This window comes from Python bivittatus, unplaced genomic scaffold, assembly GCF_059951505.1.
Source record: "Python bivittatus isolate LINGU-HERP-01145 unplaced genomic scaffold, Pbiv_v1 ctg000840_np1212, whole genome shotgun sequence".
NCBI classification, from domain to species: domain Eukaryota; kingdom Metazoa; phylum Chordata; class Lepidosauria; order Squamata; family Pythonidae; genus Python; species Python bivittatus.
In genome coordinates, this window is record NW_028277113.1 from 45902241 (window position 1) to 45921421 (window position 19181).

General features: G+C 38.4%; 1 protein-coding gene across 6 annotated transcripts in view; it reads right to left on the reverse strand.

The window, feature by feature from the left end:
• CA8 (carbonic anhydrase 8 (inactive)) overlaps nt 1-19181 on the reverse strand; it is a 49862-nt gene that overhangs the window by 14556 nt on the left and 16125 nt on the right. For all 6 annotated transcript variants that reach the window (XR_003084466.2, XM_025165188.2, XM_015887680.3 and 3 more), the window contains 2 exons: nt 7316-7411; nt 870-932 (listed from right to left, as the gene is read on the reverse strand). Coding sequence is in view for 5 of the 6 variants with exons in the window: in XM_025165188.2 (XP_025020956.1) it covers nt 870-932; nt 7316-7411 (159 nt within the window). In the remaining variant the exon portion in view is untranslated. The remainder of the gene's footprint in view (nt 1-869; nt 933-7315; nt 7412-19181) is intronic.

Below are 19181 nucleotides of genomic sequence, written 5' to 3' on the forward strand. Positions count from 1 at the left end.
ATATTGTAGATGTTTAGTGAAGGTTCAATATCTGTAACTCCTAAACAGGGTTATAGTAGAAGACTATTCGTGAATGGTATTCTTCTGGACTGTCTGGAGGGACTGGTCTTTGGGGTCACTGTTTTGTGGGAGTTCTTCTCCCTTCTCTCAAGCCAAGCCTCAAAGGTATGTTGATACTGTTCAACACCCACTGAGGTATGGTGACCCACATGATTTCATCTTGCCTCCCTTCTGTTCAAGAGTTTTTGCGGGAAAAGTCATCCAAGGTTTTGGAGTGGGTACCATCAGTAAGCCTACACATTTTTATAATCCAAGTGCAACAATGCTAGTACCACTGATAATTGCCTAAGTTCAATAATAACTAGATGACAAAGAACAAACTGAAGTTAAATCCAGATAAGACAGAGGTGTTCTTGGTAAACTGGACTTGGGAATTGTGGGTCAGCTTATTTTTGAATGAAGTTGTACCACACCTGTAAAAGCAGGTCCCTGGTCTGGGGGTGCTTATAGATCCTTAGCTGTCGCTAGCTTCAGAACTGGGAGCGCATTTGCACAGTTAAGTATAGTGCATCAGCTGCAATCCTTCCTGAGCAAGCTGTACTTAGCAAATGTCATTTACACTTTGGCTACATCTTGTCTTGATAATAAAGGTGGTTCTCTTTTTTATTAATCCATGTTAATGTTAAATGTAATTTTTTAATATAGAATTGCAATTCATATTTCAATTTTTTAGATATTTACTTGAGGAGAAAAGAGGAGTATAAAACAAATAAATTAATTAAATAAATGACTGCTATACATTTCATTTCCCCCCAAATTCAGATCACATTAAGTACCTGATCCCCAATGATATAGTGAAGATGTTTTACCTTATACTGGATGTCTTGCAGAATTTCAGTCACAGCCTTTAGGCCTGAATGTTCCTTTCCTATCTGAAATAAAACCAACGACAAATAAATATTGAAATACTAAAGAGGTTATTCTATCTCTAAAATACATTGAATAGCATATTATTATTAGAAACTTTGGTGCATCAAACTAAAAAAAAGTTATGTTATTCATTGTATTTATATGTTATTATTCCTTTGTGCGGTCCAAGACATTTGTACTGTTGTTGTTGTTTCTTACGTTTAACACCATCTTCCTTCTAAAGAGTTCAGGGGAACTTACCTCCATTATATCCTCACAACAAGAATGCTATGAGATAGGTTGCGAGAAAGTAACTACCCAAACTTACCCAGAGTACTTTCTAGTGTAGTGGATTTAAATTTAGGTCTTCCCGGTCCTAGTCTGCACTATTCTAGGCACACTGAGTCTTATTTCCTTTCCTCTCTATTTTGTCCTTTTCCTATCTTAACCTACATATGTTAGGAAAGGACAAAATAGAGAGGAAAGGAAATAAGATGCAGTGTGCCTAGAAGGCTAGGAAAGAATAAGTATCCAAGAATACCTTGTATGATTCTCCACTGAGTAAGGAATGAAATGCCATGGACTCTTCATCTGTGATACAGTATAGGCTATAAAGTGACTGCATAATCAGCAGTTAAAGGCCAGATTCCAAGCAGATATTGAACATATGCCAATTCTATACAGCTAATTAATCATTATTATTATTATTAGAGTTTTAATCCCGCCTTTTTCTATAAATGTATATAAAATATATTTTACTTATATATTTATAATGTTTATGTTAACTTATATATATATATACACACTTTATATATATATACACACACACACATATACTTTTTATATATACACACACATTTATACACACACACATGCACACACATACATAGTTATATATATTACTATTATGTGTGTGTGTGTGTATATTTTTAGAATTAGAAAAATTTGTTCCATGCTGGGTTTGGATGGGATTGAAAAAGTAAGCCTGGTTTCACTGAAGTCCTTCAGTTATTCCAGGCATACTATTCTTTGTAAGTGTGCCAGACCTGACACACTTTGAATGAATTGAATGTAACTGAATGAATAAATAAATTTTGGCAGAGATAGGAAGAATACAAAGTGGATCGATTCCAAGGAATGAGCCAACAGGGAAACTAAAGGGTTTTGACGGTGGAGTTCAGCTACTGGGAATCTCTAGCAAACTTTCCCTATAAATCAAGTTCGAACATTTGGCTAAGGTGAGGCGCCAAGAAGGGAGCAAGAACAAATAAAAGCTTTACTATTGATGCTGTCCTACAAAGCAAAAATGAAGATGAATAGGCAATTATATGCGATTATGACCCACAATGCTTGTGGCATGCTTGTCTTCCTGCCTGAAAATAATATTTGCAGCAAAAGCAGGCTCATAGAAGCCCTTGAAGAAAACGCCAATGAATTGAAACAGCAAATGGCCATACTTTCGATGATAAGAAAAGTTGATGCATCAGTTCAAGGAAATGAATCTCCCCAACAGAAACAAACAACGGGAGAAACTCTCAATAAAGAAGAAGAATAGAGAAGCAAGAAGAATGGATTAGAGTAACAACCAGAAGCAAAAGACAGAGAAGGCATTCCACACTGCTGTAACTCAGACAATAGGTTTTAGCTCCTTGAAGATGAAGCAGTTCTGAGTATTCGGGGGGGGGGAGGGGGATAAAAGAGATATTGCAGAATCAGAGACAGAATCAGATATAACTTTGTCCTATAAAAGGCAAAGAGAAACTGATAATTCACTATTACAAAGAACTTAAACATATGCTGATGAATTGTGGGATATTCCAGGAATAAGGATCAGGGATATGACAGAACAGCTTCTAAGACTTATCTGGTCTATTGGCAATTGTTCTCAACTGCTAATACATGTGGGAAGAAATGATACTGTAAGAACAGCTACAACTGTGTCACCACAGACTTTAAAAATGTTGGAAGGACCCTGGGGGTTCAAGTGGTATTCTAATTTTTAATGCTTAAATATATAAGAGAAAAGAAAAATGGAAAGATAGAGGGGATTGAAAGTATATCTCCTCTGAATCTGTGTACAGAAATGATGATAGGGCTCTATAGAAATGTATGACAGTAGTAAAGTACACATGAGAATAAATGGAATGTTTAGTGAATAGTTCAACATACCTTTGTATGCAGATGATGCCATATTGCCAACTGAGACGCCAAAGGATTTGCAGTGAATATTAGACAGATTGTATGATGCAAAAAGGAGTACAGATATGAAAATAATGTATCTAAAACCAAGATAGTTGTCTTGACATGAATGGCTATACGTTACACAAGAAGAAATACACACAAGAGTGATGTCCAGTATGTCAGAAGTACACTGAGGTGGTTTGATCATATAGAGAAAATCAATGAGGGTTGACTTGCAAAGCAAAAATATGAAGAAAGAGTGAATAGGTCAAGAGGAAGTATAAGACCTTAGAAAACTGTGTGTGGATAGAGATGTTGAGATCCTCCAAAAAAAACAAAAGAGGTAAGACATTTAAGGAACAAAAGTCATTTTATGAAGCAGGGTATGGATATAGTGGAAGCTTATATAGTTCATGGTAGGAGAGGCATAGTGAATGGTGTTGATGTAAACTAGATTTAGCTATGTTGCCTTTTCTTATCTCATCTTTCTTTCTTTTTCTTTTTCTTTTTGGCTTACGACTTCTTACTCTCTGCACTTTTCATAACCTTGCCTAACCCAAAAAAGAATAGACTGATGGGTATGAATGTAAGCAAGGATGTTATTTACTTTCATAGACATGGGCCAAACTTATGCCATAAAGCTCTTAACTCTTGGCTTCCCTGCATAAACAGATGGGGATCTTAAGTACGCAAACATATATTGAGAGGCAAACTTTGTCAAACAGAGCTTAGTGGGATTATAACAGCACTCCTCAAATATCTGAAAAGATGTCATATACAACAAGGTGAAATAATTCTCTGTGCCAAGTCTATTATGTAGATGCAAAGAAATTTAGTCTCCTTATGTCAAGATATGTGTTTATTATTATTTTTGAAATGTCCTTCTATTTTAAAAATGAGAAGATGGAGAAATATGTCTCTGTATGCGCTAGATTTACTAATGTTTAAGGATTGATTTAATCTTATGCTGATATTATACAGTATGCATTTTCCCCTCTTTTTTCTAATTTCTCCCCCACCACTTATGTTCAGTTTACCTAATCACTATAATGTATGTAGTTTTTTATTGCACAATCCTGGATGCATTCTTTTTCTTTATTATATTTAACTAATAAAAAATAAAATTAAAAAAAAACAAAGGTGGAGGATGTAGAATAACAGATTAAAATGATGGAAGAGCAGATTCCAACTGGGAAAAAAAAAACTTTGTAATAGAAAGGGGTATTTGTGGAACCAACTACACAGAGCACTGATGGCTTTCCTTCGGTTGGATGTGTTCAGAAGTGGAGCTTCTATTCTGATCAGGCTAAAGGGTGCTGTCTCTGGGAAAGTAAGTGAGGGAACATCCAAAACTCCATCAGAATATTGCATGAAATTGAGGCTGTTCTCAAAAACTTAATTTTAGATTTTAAAAAATGAAAAAACACCTTAGAAGCTGATTTAAAGGATGTAGGAGACTGGGCAGGAGACATCTGCATAAGTTAAACTCTTAATGATAGGACACACAGCACTTAAGGATCAGGTGAAGAGACATTTTCGATTAAAGTAAAAATACCTACCCACCCCCCAAAAAAGATTAAATTGAACTGAGAAGTGGGATGTAGTAATAAGTTAAAGATATTTATTTAACAATTTAACCCAACTTTCGTTAGATTTGAAGAAATTGGATAACAGCTTCCAAAGCAATTATAAAATCCTTTAGGAGACCAAGCTTTCATTATTTTTAGTTGTTCACTCTGCATTACAGCCATACAGGTAGTCCTTGACTTACAACCATTCATTTAGCGACCATTTAAAGTTATGATAGCACTGGAAAAAGTGACTTACGACTGGTCCTCGCACTTATAACCGTCGCAGCATCTCTGCAGTCATGTGGTCAAATTTCAGACACTTGGCAACCAGCATGTATCTACGATGCTTGCAACATCCAGGGTCACATGATTGCCATTTGCGAGCTTCCCAGCCGGCTTCCAACAAGCAAAATCAATGGGGAACCACATTTTCCCTTAACCACCACAGTGATTTGCTTAATGACTGCTACAAAAAATGTCGTAAAATTGAGTGCGGCCACACGATGCCTCACTTCACGACCTCACCATTTAACAATGAATTTTCCAGTCCCTATTGTGATCATAAGTCGAGGACTACCTGTACATCTTTCTATTCAAACACCACAGCCTCCAAAGAATTTATTTAAAACATAAGAAATTAATAGAAGTCCACAAAAAAGCATTCAAATATGTTTCTTAAAGAAGCATTTCCATTTGCCATTCACTATTATCCTGTTACCTAGTGGCAGTTCACAGCCGTTCCAGTCATGACATGATTTTGATCCCTTCACTATTCCAAACTTCTATTTCTCTCCTCTAAGTTGGGGGAGCAACACAGAATTCACAAGTTACTTTAAGAAACCCTTTTGGGGTCCCAGAGAACTCCCCATAATGAAACTGCTGCTGAAAAATGGAAATGTAATTTTTTGGCAGAAGAAGAAACAAAAAGGATAATTAGAAATGCATAATAAACCTTTTTTTAAAAGGTACCAACCTGTTCTCAAACCTCAGAAATTCCATCCTTGCTCATCTGCGTGGCAAAACTGATGTCAAATCTGTGCTAGATGTGGGGTTGGACTTGCACAGGGACCACCCAAGTCTATCCTCAACCATCAAAGCTCAAACCAGTCACTCTCTCTCAGCCCAACCTACCTCACAACATTGTTGTTGTGTGGGAAAATGGGAATAAGTTATACTTTTTAATTTTTTAATTTTATTTAATTTATTTACTATGTAAACCACTTTGAGCTCCTGGTCAAAATATAGGATATAAATCTAACACACAAATGAATACGATATATTCTATTGGGGGGGGGGGATATTATGGCAACTGTGCATGGGCTCCACAAATCCAGATGACCACAGGATGGCACCAAAGAGATACAGAAAACTCTAACATTTTGCTTCCACCTGGTGGTTGTCTATGTGAGGGAAGGGCCGCCCTTAAAAAAAAAAAAAAAAATTATTGCATTTATCTTAATTAAATGCATTTAAATTTGACCATCTTTACTCTTTAGACCAGTGTTTCTCAACTGTGGCAACTTGAAGATGTGAGGACCAACTCACAGAATTCCCCAGCCAGGATGGCTGGCTGGGGAATCTTGGGAGTTGAGGTCCATACATCTTCAAGTTGCCACGGTTGAGAAACACTGCCTTAGACCAATGCCAGGGGTGACCACATCCTGACTGATGCATCAAGTTTATGTCAAACTGAAGGAGGCGAGACTTAGAACACAACTGTAGATATGCAGGCTTCCTCCACAGGGACACTGACTGACATAACCCATGTATTCACAGGTCACGGTCGATATGCAGATGAATATAGAGTCACTTTATGTGAGATGGGAGGCTATATACAGTAAATACGATAAATAAATAAAATATCTTTGAGACAAAAGTATAATTAGTGTGACTCAGAAGCCCTTCATATATTTGTACCAAAAGCCTGAAGAGGAATTATGAGCTCCGTTCAACACTATGATTCACTTAGAAAACACAACTTAAGTGGCATCTGCCACATGAATGAAAATGGCTTGTATTGCTGAAAGATATAGAGTACAGAGAGTCCCCTACTTGCAAACTTTCACGTTGCAAACTTTCACCAATACGAACAGGATGGACCCAGAAGTCAGAACTGGAAGTTGGAACCGGAAGTCAGGAGAAGGAGGGAAAAGGTTTGTTTGCAGCAAACCACAAACTAACCCTTTCCCATCTTCTCCAGCATTCCATTTACATTTGAAGTTTGCTTTGAAGTTGGAGTTCTCAGAAAAGGTTAGTTTACACAGTGCGCTCCATTGCTGGGTGAGGCAGGAGAGGGGGCGGTGACAGAGGACAGGGGAGAGGGGGCAGAGGTCTCCTGCCTTGTCCACCAATGGAGCGCACTGCGCCCCACCAGCCCTGCCTCCTACCTCCACCTCCTTTTTTTTTTTTTTCACTTGTTGGACTTATGAAGAAAATGGACTTACAAACAGCCTCTTGGAATGTAACCCGTTCATAAGTAGGGAACTATCTTTATAACTTTCTTATGAACAGACATAATGACAGTCTGCTTTTGCTTCTGTAATAGCTGTGGAAGGGAGAAACTGGCACCCATAGTTTCCCCCATCATAGCAGGATTGCAATGAAATTGCAATTAAGAGACAATAAACCATCATGGCGAAGAGAAGGAAAGTTACCTGCACGAATAAAGCAATGATGGCTATACCATTCTTCTTTCCCACTGCCTCATCAATGCTGTGATACATGGTGGCGTTCCAGTGGATCAGATGGAGCTGGAGAGAGAGCAGAGAGATCCCTTGTAGTGCAAATACACTGCTTGGCTAAGAAATTGCCTAGCGGTGGCTGATTAGATTATTACATTTGCTTTGTAACTTTTTTTAAGTGTTTCTATTAACACTATGTAAGCAAGAGGACCTGGAGTGCAACCACTCTGTTGGATCTTCCTTCCTTTCTTATTTCCTTCCCTTCCCTCCCTCCCTCCTTTCCTTCCACCCTGTTCCTTCCCTCCTTCCTTCCTTCCTTCCTCCCTCCCTCCCTCCCTCCCAATCCAGCAAAGACACAATTGGTGCACCAGATGGAGCAGTGCAAAGCCCTCTAGGCCACAGCTGCCAACTGCTCTATGAGCAGGAGCTGTGAGTCCAAAAGAGCCTTCAAGTTGTATACCACTCCTGACTGGGGAAGTGCAACCCCATCCAGGAGTAAAGATGGAAAATCCCCGGATCTAGGCAATTCTAGCATCCACAGCCACTAGTTTTGTAAGACTGAGCCAGAATTGGTTTCTCTTCATCCACAAAGCCTCCAGGCACTGAGACAGGGCTTCAACAGCCTCATTTGGCTGGCCTGGGATCATGATACTGGACCCCAAACCAGAAGTTGACCTCATCCAGTGGTTTCACGCAGATGTTGAACAAGAGGGGAGAGAATGTTGGGTGCTGTGGAACTCCACAAAGGGGCCTAGGGAGCTGCCTTTTTCTCCCTACCATCACCACCAGCCCCCAGAGCAGATCCAGAAGGATACCATGGTCGATGGAACTGAAAGCCACTGAGAGATCAAAGAGCACAAGGATGGATGTCCCATCCCCATCCCAGCTCTGCCACAAGTCATGAACAAACCCAACCAAGCTGTCTCCATACTAAATCCCAGCCTGAAACCCAGTTGAAACAGGTATAGATAATCCAACATACTGAAGTTGATAACACATATTTCAACCTCAGTGAAATATAAGTATTTATGGTGACTCTCTGTTAACAATCTTGTTCAGCAATATTCTGGAACTAACCCCTTTTAGAAACTAGAAACAAATCTTGTTGCACCTTAAAAATTAATACATTTATTATACCATGATAAACAGCAGCACAATTGCCAAAAATCAATTCAACACATTCTTCTCCTTTTGAGTTGGAAAGCACTTGAAAACCATAATATAAATTTAAAACAGTCTTAAAGTCAGTTAAGAAGGCAAAGAAATAGCCCAGTCCTGCCATTATGTGTAACATTCCCTAAGTTTGCTTTATCTTCAGTTAACTGGAGTTTTAACACACACATACAGCCCTGAGAAATATTAAGCCACCCAAAATATGCTAAACGTTGGCCAAGTATAGAACAGATGCATATAAGAATCTCTTTTGACAATTTTAAGTAATGATTTGCAAGTCAAGTTAGCATAAATAATAGTGTAATAATTTTAAAAGAATTTTAATCAAATACATGTTCTAAGAGCAAAAATGAATGGCAAACTTTAGTCTTTCAAAATTTGGATGCTTAATTCAAAAATCTTCACTACTATCTAGCTGGGTATTGGACAATGAGCATTCTTTGGTCATATTCATTGTATATTTTCCGTTAGTATCAGTATCTTTTTAAAACAAAAAGAGAAATATTCATATTACATCATATAAAATGTGACAGAAGGTGCATATCACTCAGCTTGGCATTCAGAATGCATCAGTGTGTTCAGTGAATATAAAGAAGCAAAATATATTGTTTGACTTTGTTCTTTTCAATTATTTGTCAATTTTATAACCATGCATAATTCTTCCTTCTTTGAATGTTAAATGAATCATTTCAATACCAAATCATGTGTTGACATTTTAGTCTCCATTTCTTTTTAGCATTATGCTGGCAAGATGCAATGTAATACCGTAATCATGTCAGTCTGTCTTAAGCAGACTTTTATTGATCGGCTTTTCTCATTGTCCCCACTAGAGGGCACTCGTGCTCTCTGATGACTATCACATTCAATGGAAAGGAAAACAAAAAGTTCTTTCGTTCCTTTTGATCTTAAAGGCAGATCTACAGAAAGAAAATCCTTGTATTAAAGAGTTAAGGTTCTAGTCACAAATACTACTGGGAAAACAATGCTCTCTAGGTCAGGGTTCCTCAACCTCAGCAACTTTAAGATGGGTGGACTTCGACTCCCAGAATTCCCCAGCCAGCCATCCTGGCTGAGGAATTCTGGGAGTCGAAGTCCACCCATCTTAAAGTTGCTGAGGTTGAGGAACTCTGCCCTAGGTGACTCCAATTGTTATGTTTTTAATGTCAGCATATACCTTACTGCAAAAAAAGTTGTAACAATGCTGTGAAAGACAATAGTCAAGTTTACACAGACCATTTTACAGTCAGGGGATAAAGATATGGAGGGAGCTAGCATCAAATTCACATAGGCAAATTTCTGCAAAAGATGCTTTTCTCCCTCAAGTAAAAAAAAAAAAAAACTCCTTGTAAAGAATTTTAAAGGATTTAAAGGAAAAGTGAAGTAAGTGCCTCATTTTTAATAAAAGGGAGATTGCACGTATTTATAAAAAAGAGCTATTTCTGGCAAATTGAAAGAATTACAATGTATTTTTAAAACAAAATGCATAACTGGTTTTTCACATCCAGTTTTATGACTGATGGCACCTGATCACCCCAAATATACTTTACTAGATGCATTTTCCTGCAAAGAGCATGATGAAGGAAGCACATTTTTTCCCAAAGTACCTTTCCTGAATTTACTCCTAAAAGCAACAAACCTCCAGGAAAAAAATAAGTTCCTTCTAGGCAAAAGGTACTGACACAGTTCATGTTCTAACTGCGGCATGGACTAGATTCCTCTATTGCATTATATATATGAGAGAAGAGAGAAAAGGACGACTCTGAGTACTTCTTAAAGAAAAAAAAAATTCCTGACGGACTTATCTGCTGATCTTATAAAAGTATTTCCTCCCTTAGTCTATTCAACCTCTTGGCTTCCCTATTTTGAATCAGAAACTTTTTGAGGAAGTGGCTAGGTTCACACATCATAGAAAGCCATAATGGGGCCTGTTTTGGTTTGGTTACAACCGTGTATAACTCAGCCGTTTTTGCTTAGTGTAATATGAACCCAGACATAACGCTTCAGTCAAGAAACCACTATATAAAAAATCCAACCGATAAATATCATTAGTTTGTTTGGAACACTTTCCCCTGCTTTGGGCCCTCCCATTTGGTTGGAACTAGCATTCATTCATTCATTCATTCATTCATTCATTCATTCATTCATTCATTCATTCGAATTCATTAGCTGCCCAATCCCAATGGACTAATCACAAAACCTCTGACGAAACCAGATTGTCAGATGATAAACCAGCCTTCCCCAAATATGAAAGGATGGATAGATACTTGGTTGGGTTGGTCGACTTACACAAAGGCTCACAGTACAATAAGGATAATATATAATTATCGTCCTATTGTGAAATTGCAGCAGATCATCTCACTACAATCCCAACTAAGAAGAATGACATATTATCCCTTAAAAATCCTCCTTGGTTATCAGAGCTTTCAACTTTACAAGGAGAAAGTGCCATAAAAGTCATTTGGTACTTTTAAAATATTCCATTTCGGTCTAAATCAGAGATTTCACACTCAAAGAATCAAAAGTGCTGTATGAGGACTAGTTCAGTAGCCCAAGGGCTGCAGTACTGAAAACCCTTCATGCAATGATATAAAGTGTCTCGTTCCACCCAGGCATGGAGCTGTGCTTTCTCCTTAGTCTAGAATTACTGCCCTCCGCATATGCGATGACCCTGGGGATCACCACAGTCTTGTACATTTCCACCAATTGCTGGTGCTCAGTTACCTCCTGGGGAGGATCTGCAGTGCCTGGCCAAGATTCAAGAAGTTGCTTCCCTAATTCTGGCAATTGCTTCCCTGCTTTGTGTGTGGTGTTTCAGCACTTTCTATTGTCCTGAGTCATGGGTGAGCTGGCATCCTCTTTTTCCCTCCCTCTTTGCCTCAATCACACCAGCCTAGTTTGCTGTCACTTCACTTTTTACACCCTGTGAAATGGGCACTGTGCAATGCCACATTCTTTAGGGGTAGACCTCACTTGTCAAAGGACGCATGCCCCGCTGGGCTTATTCTTTCTTCTAAGTATTGTTGTGGACCACAGAACATAATGTCAATGTTGCATTATTAATTATGATTGTCAGATGGTCCGTATGTTAGACTTTGATTTGGGAGACCTAAGTTCAAATACCCACTTAGCTATAAAACTTACTAGGTAACATTGGACAACCATTAGGTCTCAGCCCAGCCTGACCCATAGGGTTTCTATGAAATTATAAGTGGGGGACTTGAGTTCCTCAGAGAGAAAAAAAAGTTTTTATCTGTCCAAGATATCTTTCTAACTATGTCTCCCCTAAACCTCATACTGCATGAAAAATATTGAGGCTTTCCTTCCAGCAAAAGTTCCTAGCTGCCCAAGTGATTGTTGTATCCTATATGACTATTCCAGTTCATATCTTTGTTCTAAGTCCAATCTAGTTCTAGTTTGAGCTCTTGCATAAATCTTCAGGAATCAACAGATGAACAACTATTGGAATTGCACTGATCAGCAGGCCCTAGATGAAGTGGATTATTGGGACTCCTTTCAGTCAGGATTCAGGCCTGGGCATGGGATAGAAACAGCATTGGTCATGCTTTTAGAGGATCTCTGGTGAGAGAAGAACAAGGGTAGTGCATCTGTCTTTGCTCTCTTTGATCTCTCAGCAGCCTTTGACAGCATCATCCATGGTATCCTTCTGGATCAGCCCCATGGCGTAGGAGTGGGTGACACAGTATTGGGCTGGTTCTCTTCCTTCCTACAGTGTTGATTGGGAGTGAAGTCCTGCCTGCAACCTTACTATGTGGGATGCCACAGGGTTTGGTACTCTCTCTGCTCCTATTTAACATCTACATGAAGCTGCTGGATGAGATCATTTGTCGCTATGGGATGAGGTATCATCAGTATGTTGGTGATACCCAATTACACATCTGTATCCCTGGCAAACTAAGCAATGATGTTGATGTCTTGTCCCAGTGCCTGGAGGCTGTGGGGGTCTGGATGGGGAACAACAGGCTTCAACTGAACCCTGGCAAGACTGAGTGGCTTTGGGTTTTGGGGCTTTCTGGATGGGGGATTTTACCATCTTTGGTATTGGATGGCTAGCGTTACACAAGACAAACCTAGTGTGTAATTTGGGGTCATTCTAGATTCACAACTCCTGCTTGAGGAGTAGGTGGCAGTTGTGGCTAGGAGAGCTTCATGTTGTGTGCCAGTTGCACTCTTTCCTGGACCATGAGGCTCTGCACACAGCCACTCATACCCTGGTCACCTCCAGAGTGGATTACTGTAATGTGATCTACATAGGGCTGCCTTTGAAGAGCATCTGGAAGTTTCAACTGGTGCAGAGTGTGGTTGTGTGGACAGTTATGTGAGCCCTTAGGATGGCACACATTATATCTCTGTTCTGTGAGCTGCACTGGCTGCCAGTCTCCTTCCGGGTGCAATTCAAGGTGCTGGTTTTGACCTTTATGGGACCAGATTATTTGAGGGACCACTTCTTCCCAATTACATCTACCTGTCGCATCAGGTTGAACAGGAGGGGTATGCTGTGGGTCCCGTCTACCAAGGAGTTCCAACTGGTGGAACTCAGATGACATGCCTTTTCTGCTGTGGCCCTGCCCTTTGGAGCATCATTCCCCCCAAGGTGAGATTAGCTCCATCCCTGTTAGCCTTTCAGAAAGCCCTGAAAACATGCTTTTTCCAGAAACCTTGGGGATCCTGTGGGGAGCCTGCAAGATGGCTCTATTGTGCCTAGATGGTTGTTATTCTCCTGCAATCTTGCTTTTTATTTATTTTTATTATATTTATTGTTTTAAGTGTTTTAATGATTGTGACATTGTTTTGTTAGTTGTACACTGCCCAGAGTCACATTCAGTGAGATGGGCAGCCATATAAATTTGCTAAATAAATAAAGAATGGTAATCCATGTCTTCCATTAATTCTGAAATATGTATCCAATAATGTAAAGGTATTTTAAGTAATTGCCTTGAGATAACCCAGAGTTATCTCCTTAATGCTTCTTATTAGAGATTAATACTATTTCATAGCACAACCCACTTGAATTATTTACAATCATATTTAACTTTGTTCTGTACTGTATATTTAGTCTTCCTTCATAGATAAGAAGATGGAATTATTATCACTCATTTAGTCACCTGATATTAAGATACTTTTGTTTGAAACCTACATTTTTATAAAATTCTGATTCAATACTAACATTTAAATGTGTATTAAGTGAAATAAGTGACTGATGTGAGAAGGAATACATACTCTTTCAAAGAACAAACTCATATTCCGAGAATGAAACACATTTTGCCTTTATGTTTCACTTGGTCATGCACTGTTCACACTATAAAAGCAAAGGTACCAGGAAAGCAACTGAAGGTTGGGTACGAATTGTTCAATATTAAGACTTTGTTGTATGGTCATTATGAAGTTACTAGGAAACAAAGAAAGCCATCTAGTTATTATACATTTTGATGACTATATTTTGATGAATACACAACCTTTATATCACATCATAATCATATTTGAAAGAAAGAGGTATGTTGCTGCTTGTGCTTGGATTCATCTTGTACAACATTAATTTGGAAGAAAATAAATGGACCATCTTCCCCCCAACAATAAAAGACTTCTTCAAAGAGGTCCTCTGAGGACCAACAAGTAATAGATTAGTAAGGCGTGAGACTTCAGTAGATCATATTCACTGCAAATCTTATTTGAGCAAAAGTTGTATGTGCAGCTTGTCCAAATTAGTGCTGTGCAACATGATCCTCCCTATGTTTACTTAGAAAATAAATCCCACTGTTTTTAAAACAAACTACTCTCAAATAGGTGAACATATATTTGCAAAATATTTTGCTCTGCTGTTTCCTTGTATCGCTAATTTCTATTCTTCCAAATATAAATATATAAACATTAAATTTTTTCAGTGGGACCAATCCAGCAGGCCATACTACTAAATAATCAGCAGTTTTCCCAATCTTTTTTTAAAACAATGAATGTCTCTTTAAAAAAAAAGAAAGAAAGAACACATCGACATTTCCTTTTATTTCTGGGATATTCTTGTGGTACTTAGTGATAAACAACAGAACAGAAAAGAGAAATAACTGCAGCTAGAGGAAATGGATGACCTGTTATTTACATCTGGCACTGGGAACACACAGGAGAATGAAAGGTACACGGCTTCTAAAAGGCCTCAAAAATTAAATATAAATACATGTTTTAAAAAGGGGATGCTCTGTGTATACATTCATATATTTATGATGAACTATTATTCATGTACAAGATAAAACTGAGATTTTTGTTGGTTTAGAAGAAAATATCCAATTTTTCAACAACATTCAAAACAGGCAAAGAGAAAAAGTCAGGTGATATAGCAGGAAACACTATATACAGCAGGAAATACATCCAGGTGATGCTTTGGACAATTTACAAGGATCCCAGTTAGCAAATACAATAGTGCACAGAGAATGTGTTATCTGAAACAAATATTGCACAGGTGCATGTGAACCATGGGTGCTCAATAAAACATGGGATTCTGTACAATCTGGAGGAAAATATGTAAATTTTGTCTGGCAAGTGAGTCTGGCAAATTATTATTTTTATTATTTTTTCTATGCGTGTTAAAAACCTTTGATAGGAACTATTGCTTAGTAAGAAAGGGACAAAGAGGGCTGACAGCCTATGGCCATTGATATGCCTGAGGCTCTAGAATAACTTAAGGTGCTATATATTTTACCTGAGCAACATCTTTTATATCTAAATAAAATAGCTCAGTGGATGACAGTTCTTTTCACAGGCACTCCAAGAAATATAGGTAGGTTTATTTGTCTTTGGAAGTTAGTTTTCTCATATAAACTAAAGAACAAAGTTAGAAAACTCTTTGTTTACCAGAACATTTTTACAATTTACTGTTTTTCTGCAAGGTTTGCAAAGGGCAAGAGTTCATCAACAAAAGTATTGTATTAAGTCCTGGGGTCAGACTTTCTAGCTTGCTACCAGCAGACACCGGGAGAAATCTAAGCAGGAAATGCTGTATTGGCTCAGATGCTTGAACCCAGACACTCAGTTATACAAAGCCTAGACCGCCATGTAACCTCTTCTTCCTCTAAAGGTGCCTCACTGACCACACCCTCTAAAGCACAGGGAGGTCAATAGGCACAATGCCTTTCTCATTTCCTTCTGCCACTCACAAAGCAGCCTACTCTGTGACAAATCTATATGCAGCAATGCTCCAGTGTCAAAATCACAGCTTGTTTCCTCTTGCAACCCGTCTGAAAAGCGGCAAAAGATTGGGAAAAAATCCATCTATACAGGTGGGACAAAAAGAATACTCAGTGACATTAAATTTCTGCAAGTCTTTTAAACCACCTATGAGTTTCTTGTGATTTGGAAGAACATTAAGACCAGAACTAATGCTGGGCTGAAATCTGCTTTGCCACTTTTCAAATGTTTTCATCCCCTAAGAAGGTTTTAAAAAAAAAAAGTTCAATTCAAAGTGCTTAAGAATTTCTTACACATTTCTCCTAGGGGTGTTGTAATGTTATTTACTTTATTGCAAGTATATGGCATGATCTGGATGGAGACATCCAAGTGCAAAGAAGGGGAAATCTAACTCTTTCCTCCAGCCCCTTTATTAGAAACAAAGCTAAACAATAACGAATTATTCTTCTTGCATGGGATGTGACTAAAGGAGTGGAAACGTAAAATAGAAATTGCATATTACGAGTATAATGTTTAATTTACTCCTGAAAGTATAAAACTGTACCACCAATGTCTAAATTTTCTAAAGCTACAATAATTTGAAGAGTCTTTTCCAGACGTTGCTATTTCATTTAACAGATATTTGGATTGGTTTCATTTATAACCTACTTAACAATTTATTAGAGTATAAGTTGGAAGTACCCTCTTTTCTCAAATAAAAATGATATCTAGTATCTACAATATATGTACTGAGCTGAGCACTTATCCTAAATCAATTGAGTAAGTACTGCTGAGCTAAGAACAGTGATATAATAATGAAGCTGCATGTCTTCACAGGGTGTCACTTTATGGAGTGATACTGAAATATTCAATTTCAATTTCAATTAAGGTGATTTAAAAGAATTTATGCCAGCCATAAGCTACCTAAAAGGAAAAAGGTATAAAATAAACAACCACAGTATGTGTGCTGCTTAAGAAAACAGCCTCCTGGTTTGTCATCATATCTAACACAAAGATGTTTTGCATTAAATAGCAAAGGAAAGGAAGAATGGCAGTCATTAATAATTCATCAGAACCCATTGATCGGTAATATTTTTATTTTATTTTGAGTCTCATTTGGGTTAAGCTAATCTCCCAGTGACCTTGTAGACTCCTTGATGTAATTATGTTTGCCCAGGTATGGAAATGATTTACCATTTCTTACTTCCCAGGCTAGCCTACAACCCTAATATTTCCTGGTGGTCTCCAATCCAAATACTTATCAGGTCAAACTCTGCTTAGTTTTCTGAGATCAGCCAATGTCAGCTAATGCCACCACGTGGGTGGGCAATACTCTTTTTACAACTATCAAACATTAAAAAAAATATGTGCAAGCTTCAGATTTCTCCTGAACTGTTCACCAGCATGGGTTTAATAGAACACTATTGGAAATAAACTAACGTCCCAATTATAGTTTCTTTTGAAATACAGAACAGTGATCCTGTAGGACTGTGCACACACTTCCCCATTTTGTGATTATATGCCATGCCGCCTGTATTTAGAACATATCAAAATGAAATGCATGTGAGCAGGGCTCCTCAACACAAGAGAGCGATCTTGACTGGGCATCATGTATGATCTTATATGTCGAGTTCTGCTGGTGCAGAGGTCCTTCTAAAGCCTCCCCATGAAATGGACATGGAGGAATAAGACAGCTTCCAGATATGGCAACCATTGGCAGGAGACTAGTCTGTATTACCTATTTTAATGCAGCCTTCCAAATGTGTGGATTTCAACTCCTGGAATTCTTAGCAGAACTCATCTTTCCCTTGTCAGCACTATCCTGACCTGTGATGGGCCAACAACAAGGGTGGGACACAATGTGCAGTTCAACTACAGAATTCACTGTCATCAGATGTAGCAATGATCGTCTCCAAATGTTCTTCAGAGCACATGGGAGCACCAATGTAGCACCTCTTTGAAACACCTTAAAGCAACTGCACCTTTTCCTCGGCTCATGCAAGTCGGGCATGGCTGCTTTGCAATGGGCAGACAGGTGCTACATTCCTGTTTCCCACACTCAGAAGTACCTTTTGAGGACTAAAATGGCAGATCACTTCCATAGCTGAGCAAAGATAATTAGCCTTCTGTAGGTGCCTTCTTTATCCTCTTTAGTGTAATACATAATTGTTGCATGGCAACTTTTGTGTATCTTACAGACTGTAGGACATAGAAGCACAGAATTTTTAAGACAAAAGTGAAAAAGAACTTCATGGCTATCTGCCCAATACATAAGATAGAATGCTAAATTGGCTGCCATGGGACAAAACACTTTTTGTACTCTTGCAGATGACATGGTAGCATTAAATCAGACTGCCAGGCTGTGAAATCAATGAAACTGCCTTCCACATTAAGTGGACTTGGATCTCTGTGTTAAGTGTTGAGAGTAAGAGTTTATCTAAGATTTTATCACTCAGCAATCTCTTTGACTTAGAACTCTGTTGCCTAACTGGCCAATAGGACTGTAGCCATTTCAGTCCCAGTGACATAAGTGAAAGGCATTCATTTAAGTACTTTCTGGGGCATTTCTTCTGCTATGATCCTCAATAGGCTACATTAAAATAAAAAGCATTTACTTTTAGAGTATGCGTTGACTGATTCTTATTTACTTTGAAGTTGGACTTTCGAGGCTAAATAAACAACACTGAACACCACAAGACCACATGTTTAATATCAGGGTGGTGCAATATTTCAGATTCAGCTCCAAAAAGATGCTACATTCACACCCTGACATCCTCTGATGCAAATCCAAAGCCATACACAGCCCTAATTGATTAAGAAAGAATTTCCTTTCATCTGTAAGATTAAATCTGATGTGGCCATGCCAACAGGAAGAGCAGTAAAATGGGTGGCCCACCAACCTGACTAAGGCTTCACATATATAGGAGGTTCGCTGGATAATCTCTCTCTCTCTCTCATTCTCTGTATGTGTGTATGCATGTATGTGTGAGTCCACTAAAAAAACATACCAAAGAGAACTATATATAAACAAAATCCTCCCATAAAACAATTAAAATCAGTTTTCTGTTACCTCACCTTTTGATAATGACAAAGGCTAATCAAGGAGGGCCACACCATGTGACCATTCCCATCTGTAGCTAGCTGTTCCAGCAGTCCTGAAATCTTCTCTAGCCACACTATCATGTTGCAGTCCAGCGATGCATATTTTGCTTGTTTGACATCTTACCCTTTTACAGGTCCCAACAGCAGCTTGCAAAAAGCTACAACAAAAAAGCATATCTATCTAGCCTTGAATGCAAGCCACATTGTGCTTGTCAAGTTGGGAAATGGCTGGGCATTTCGCCGGACAATGACCTGTTTATAAACCATGTTGGCTTGACTAGGTTAACATCCCACACTAAGAGAAACAAAGAAACCACATTATGGCCTAGCAATATCCAAACTCATCTTACATATGAATATTGAAATGTGTTTACTTCTTACTTACTCTATG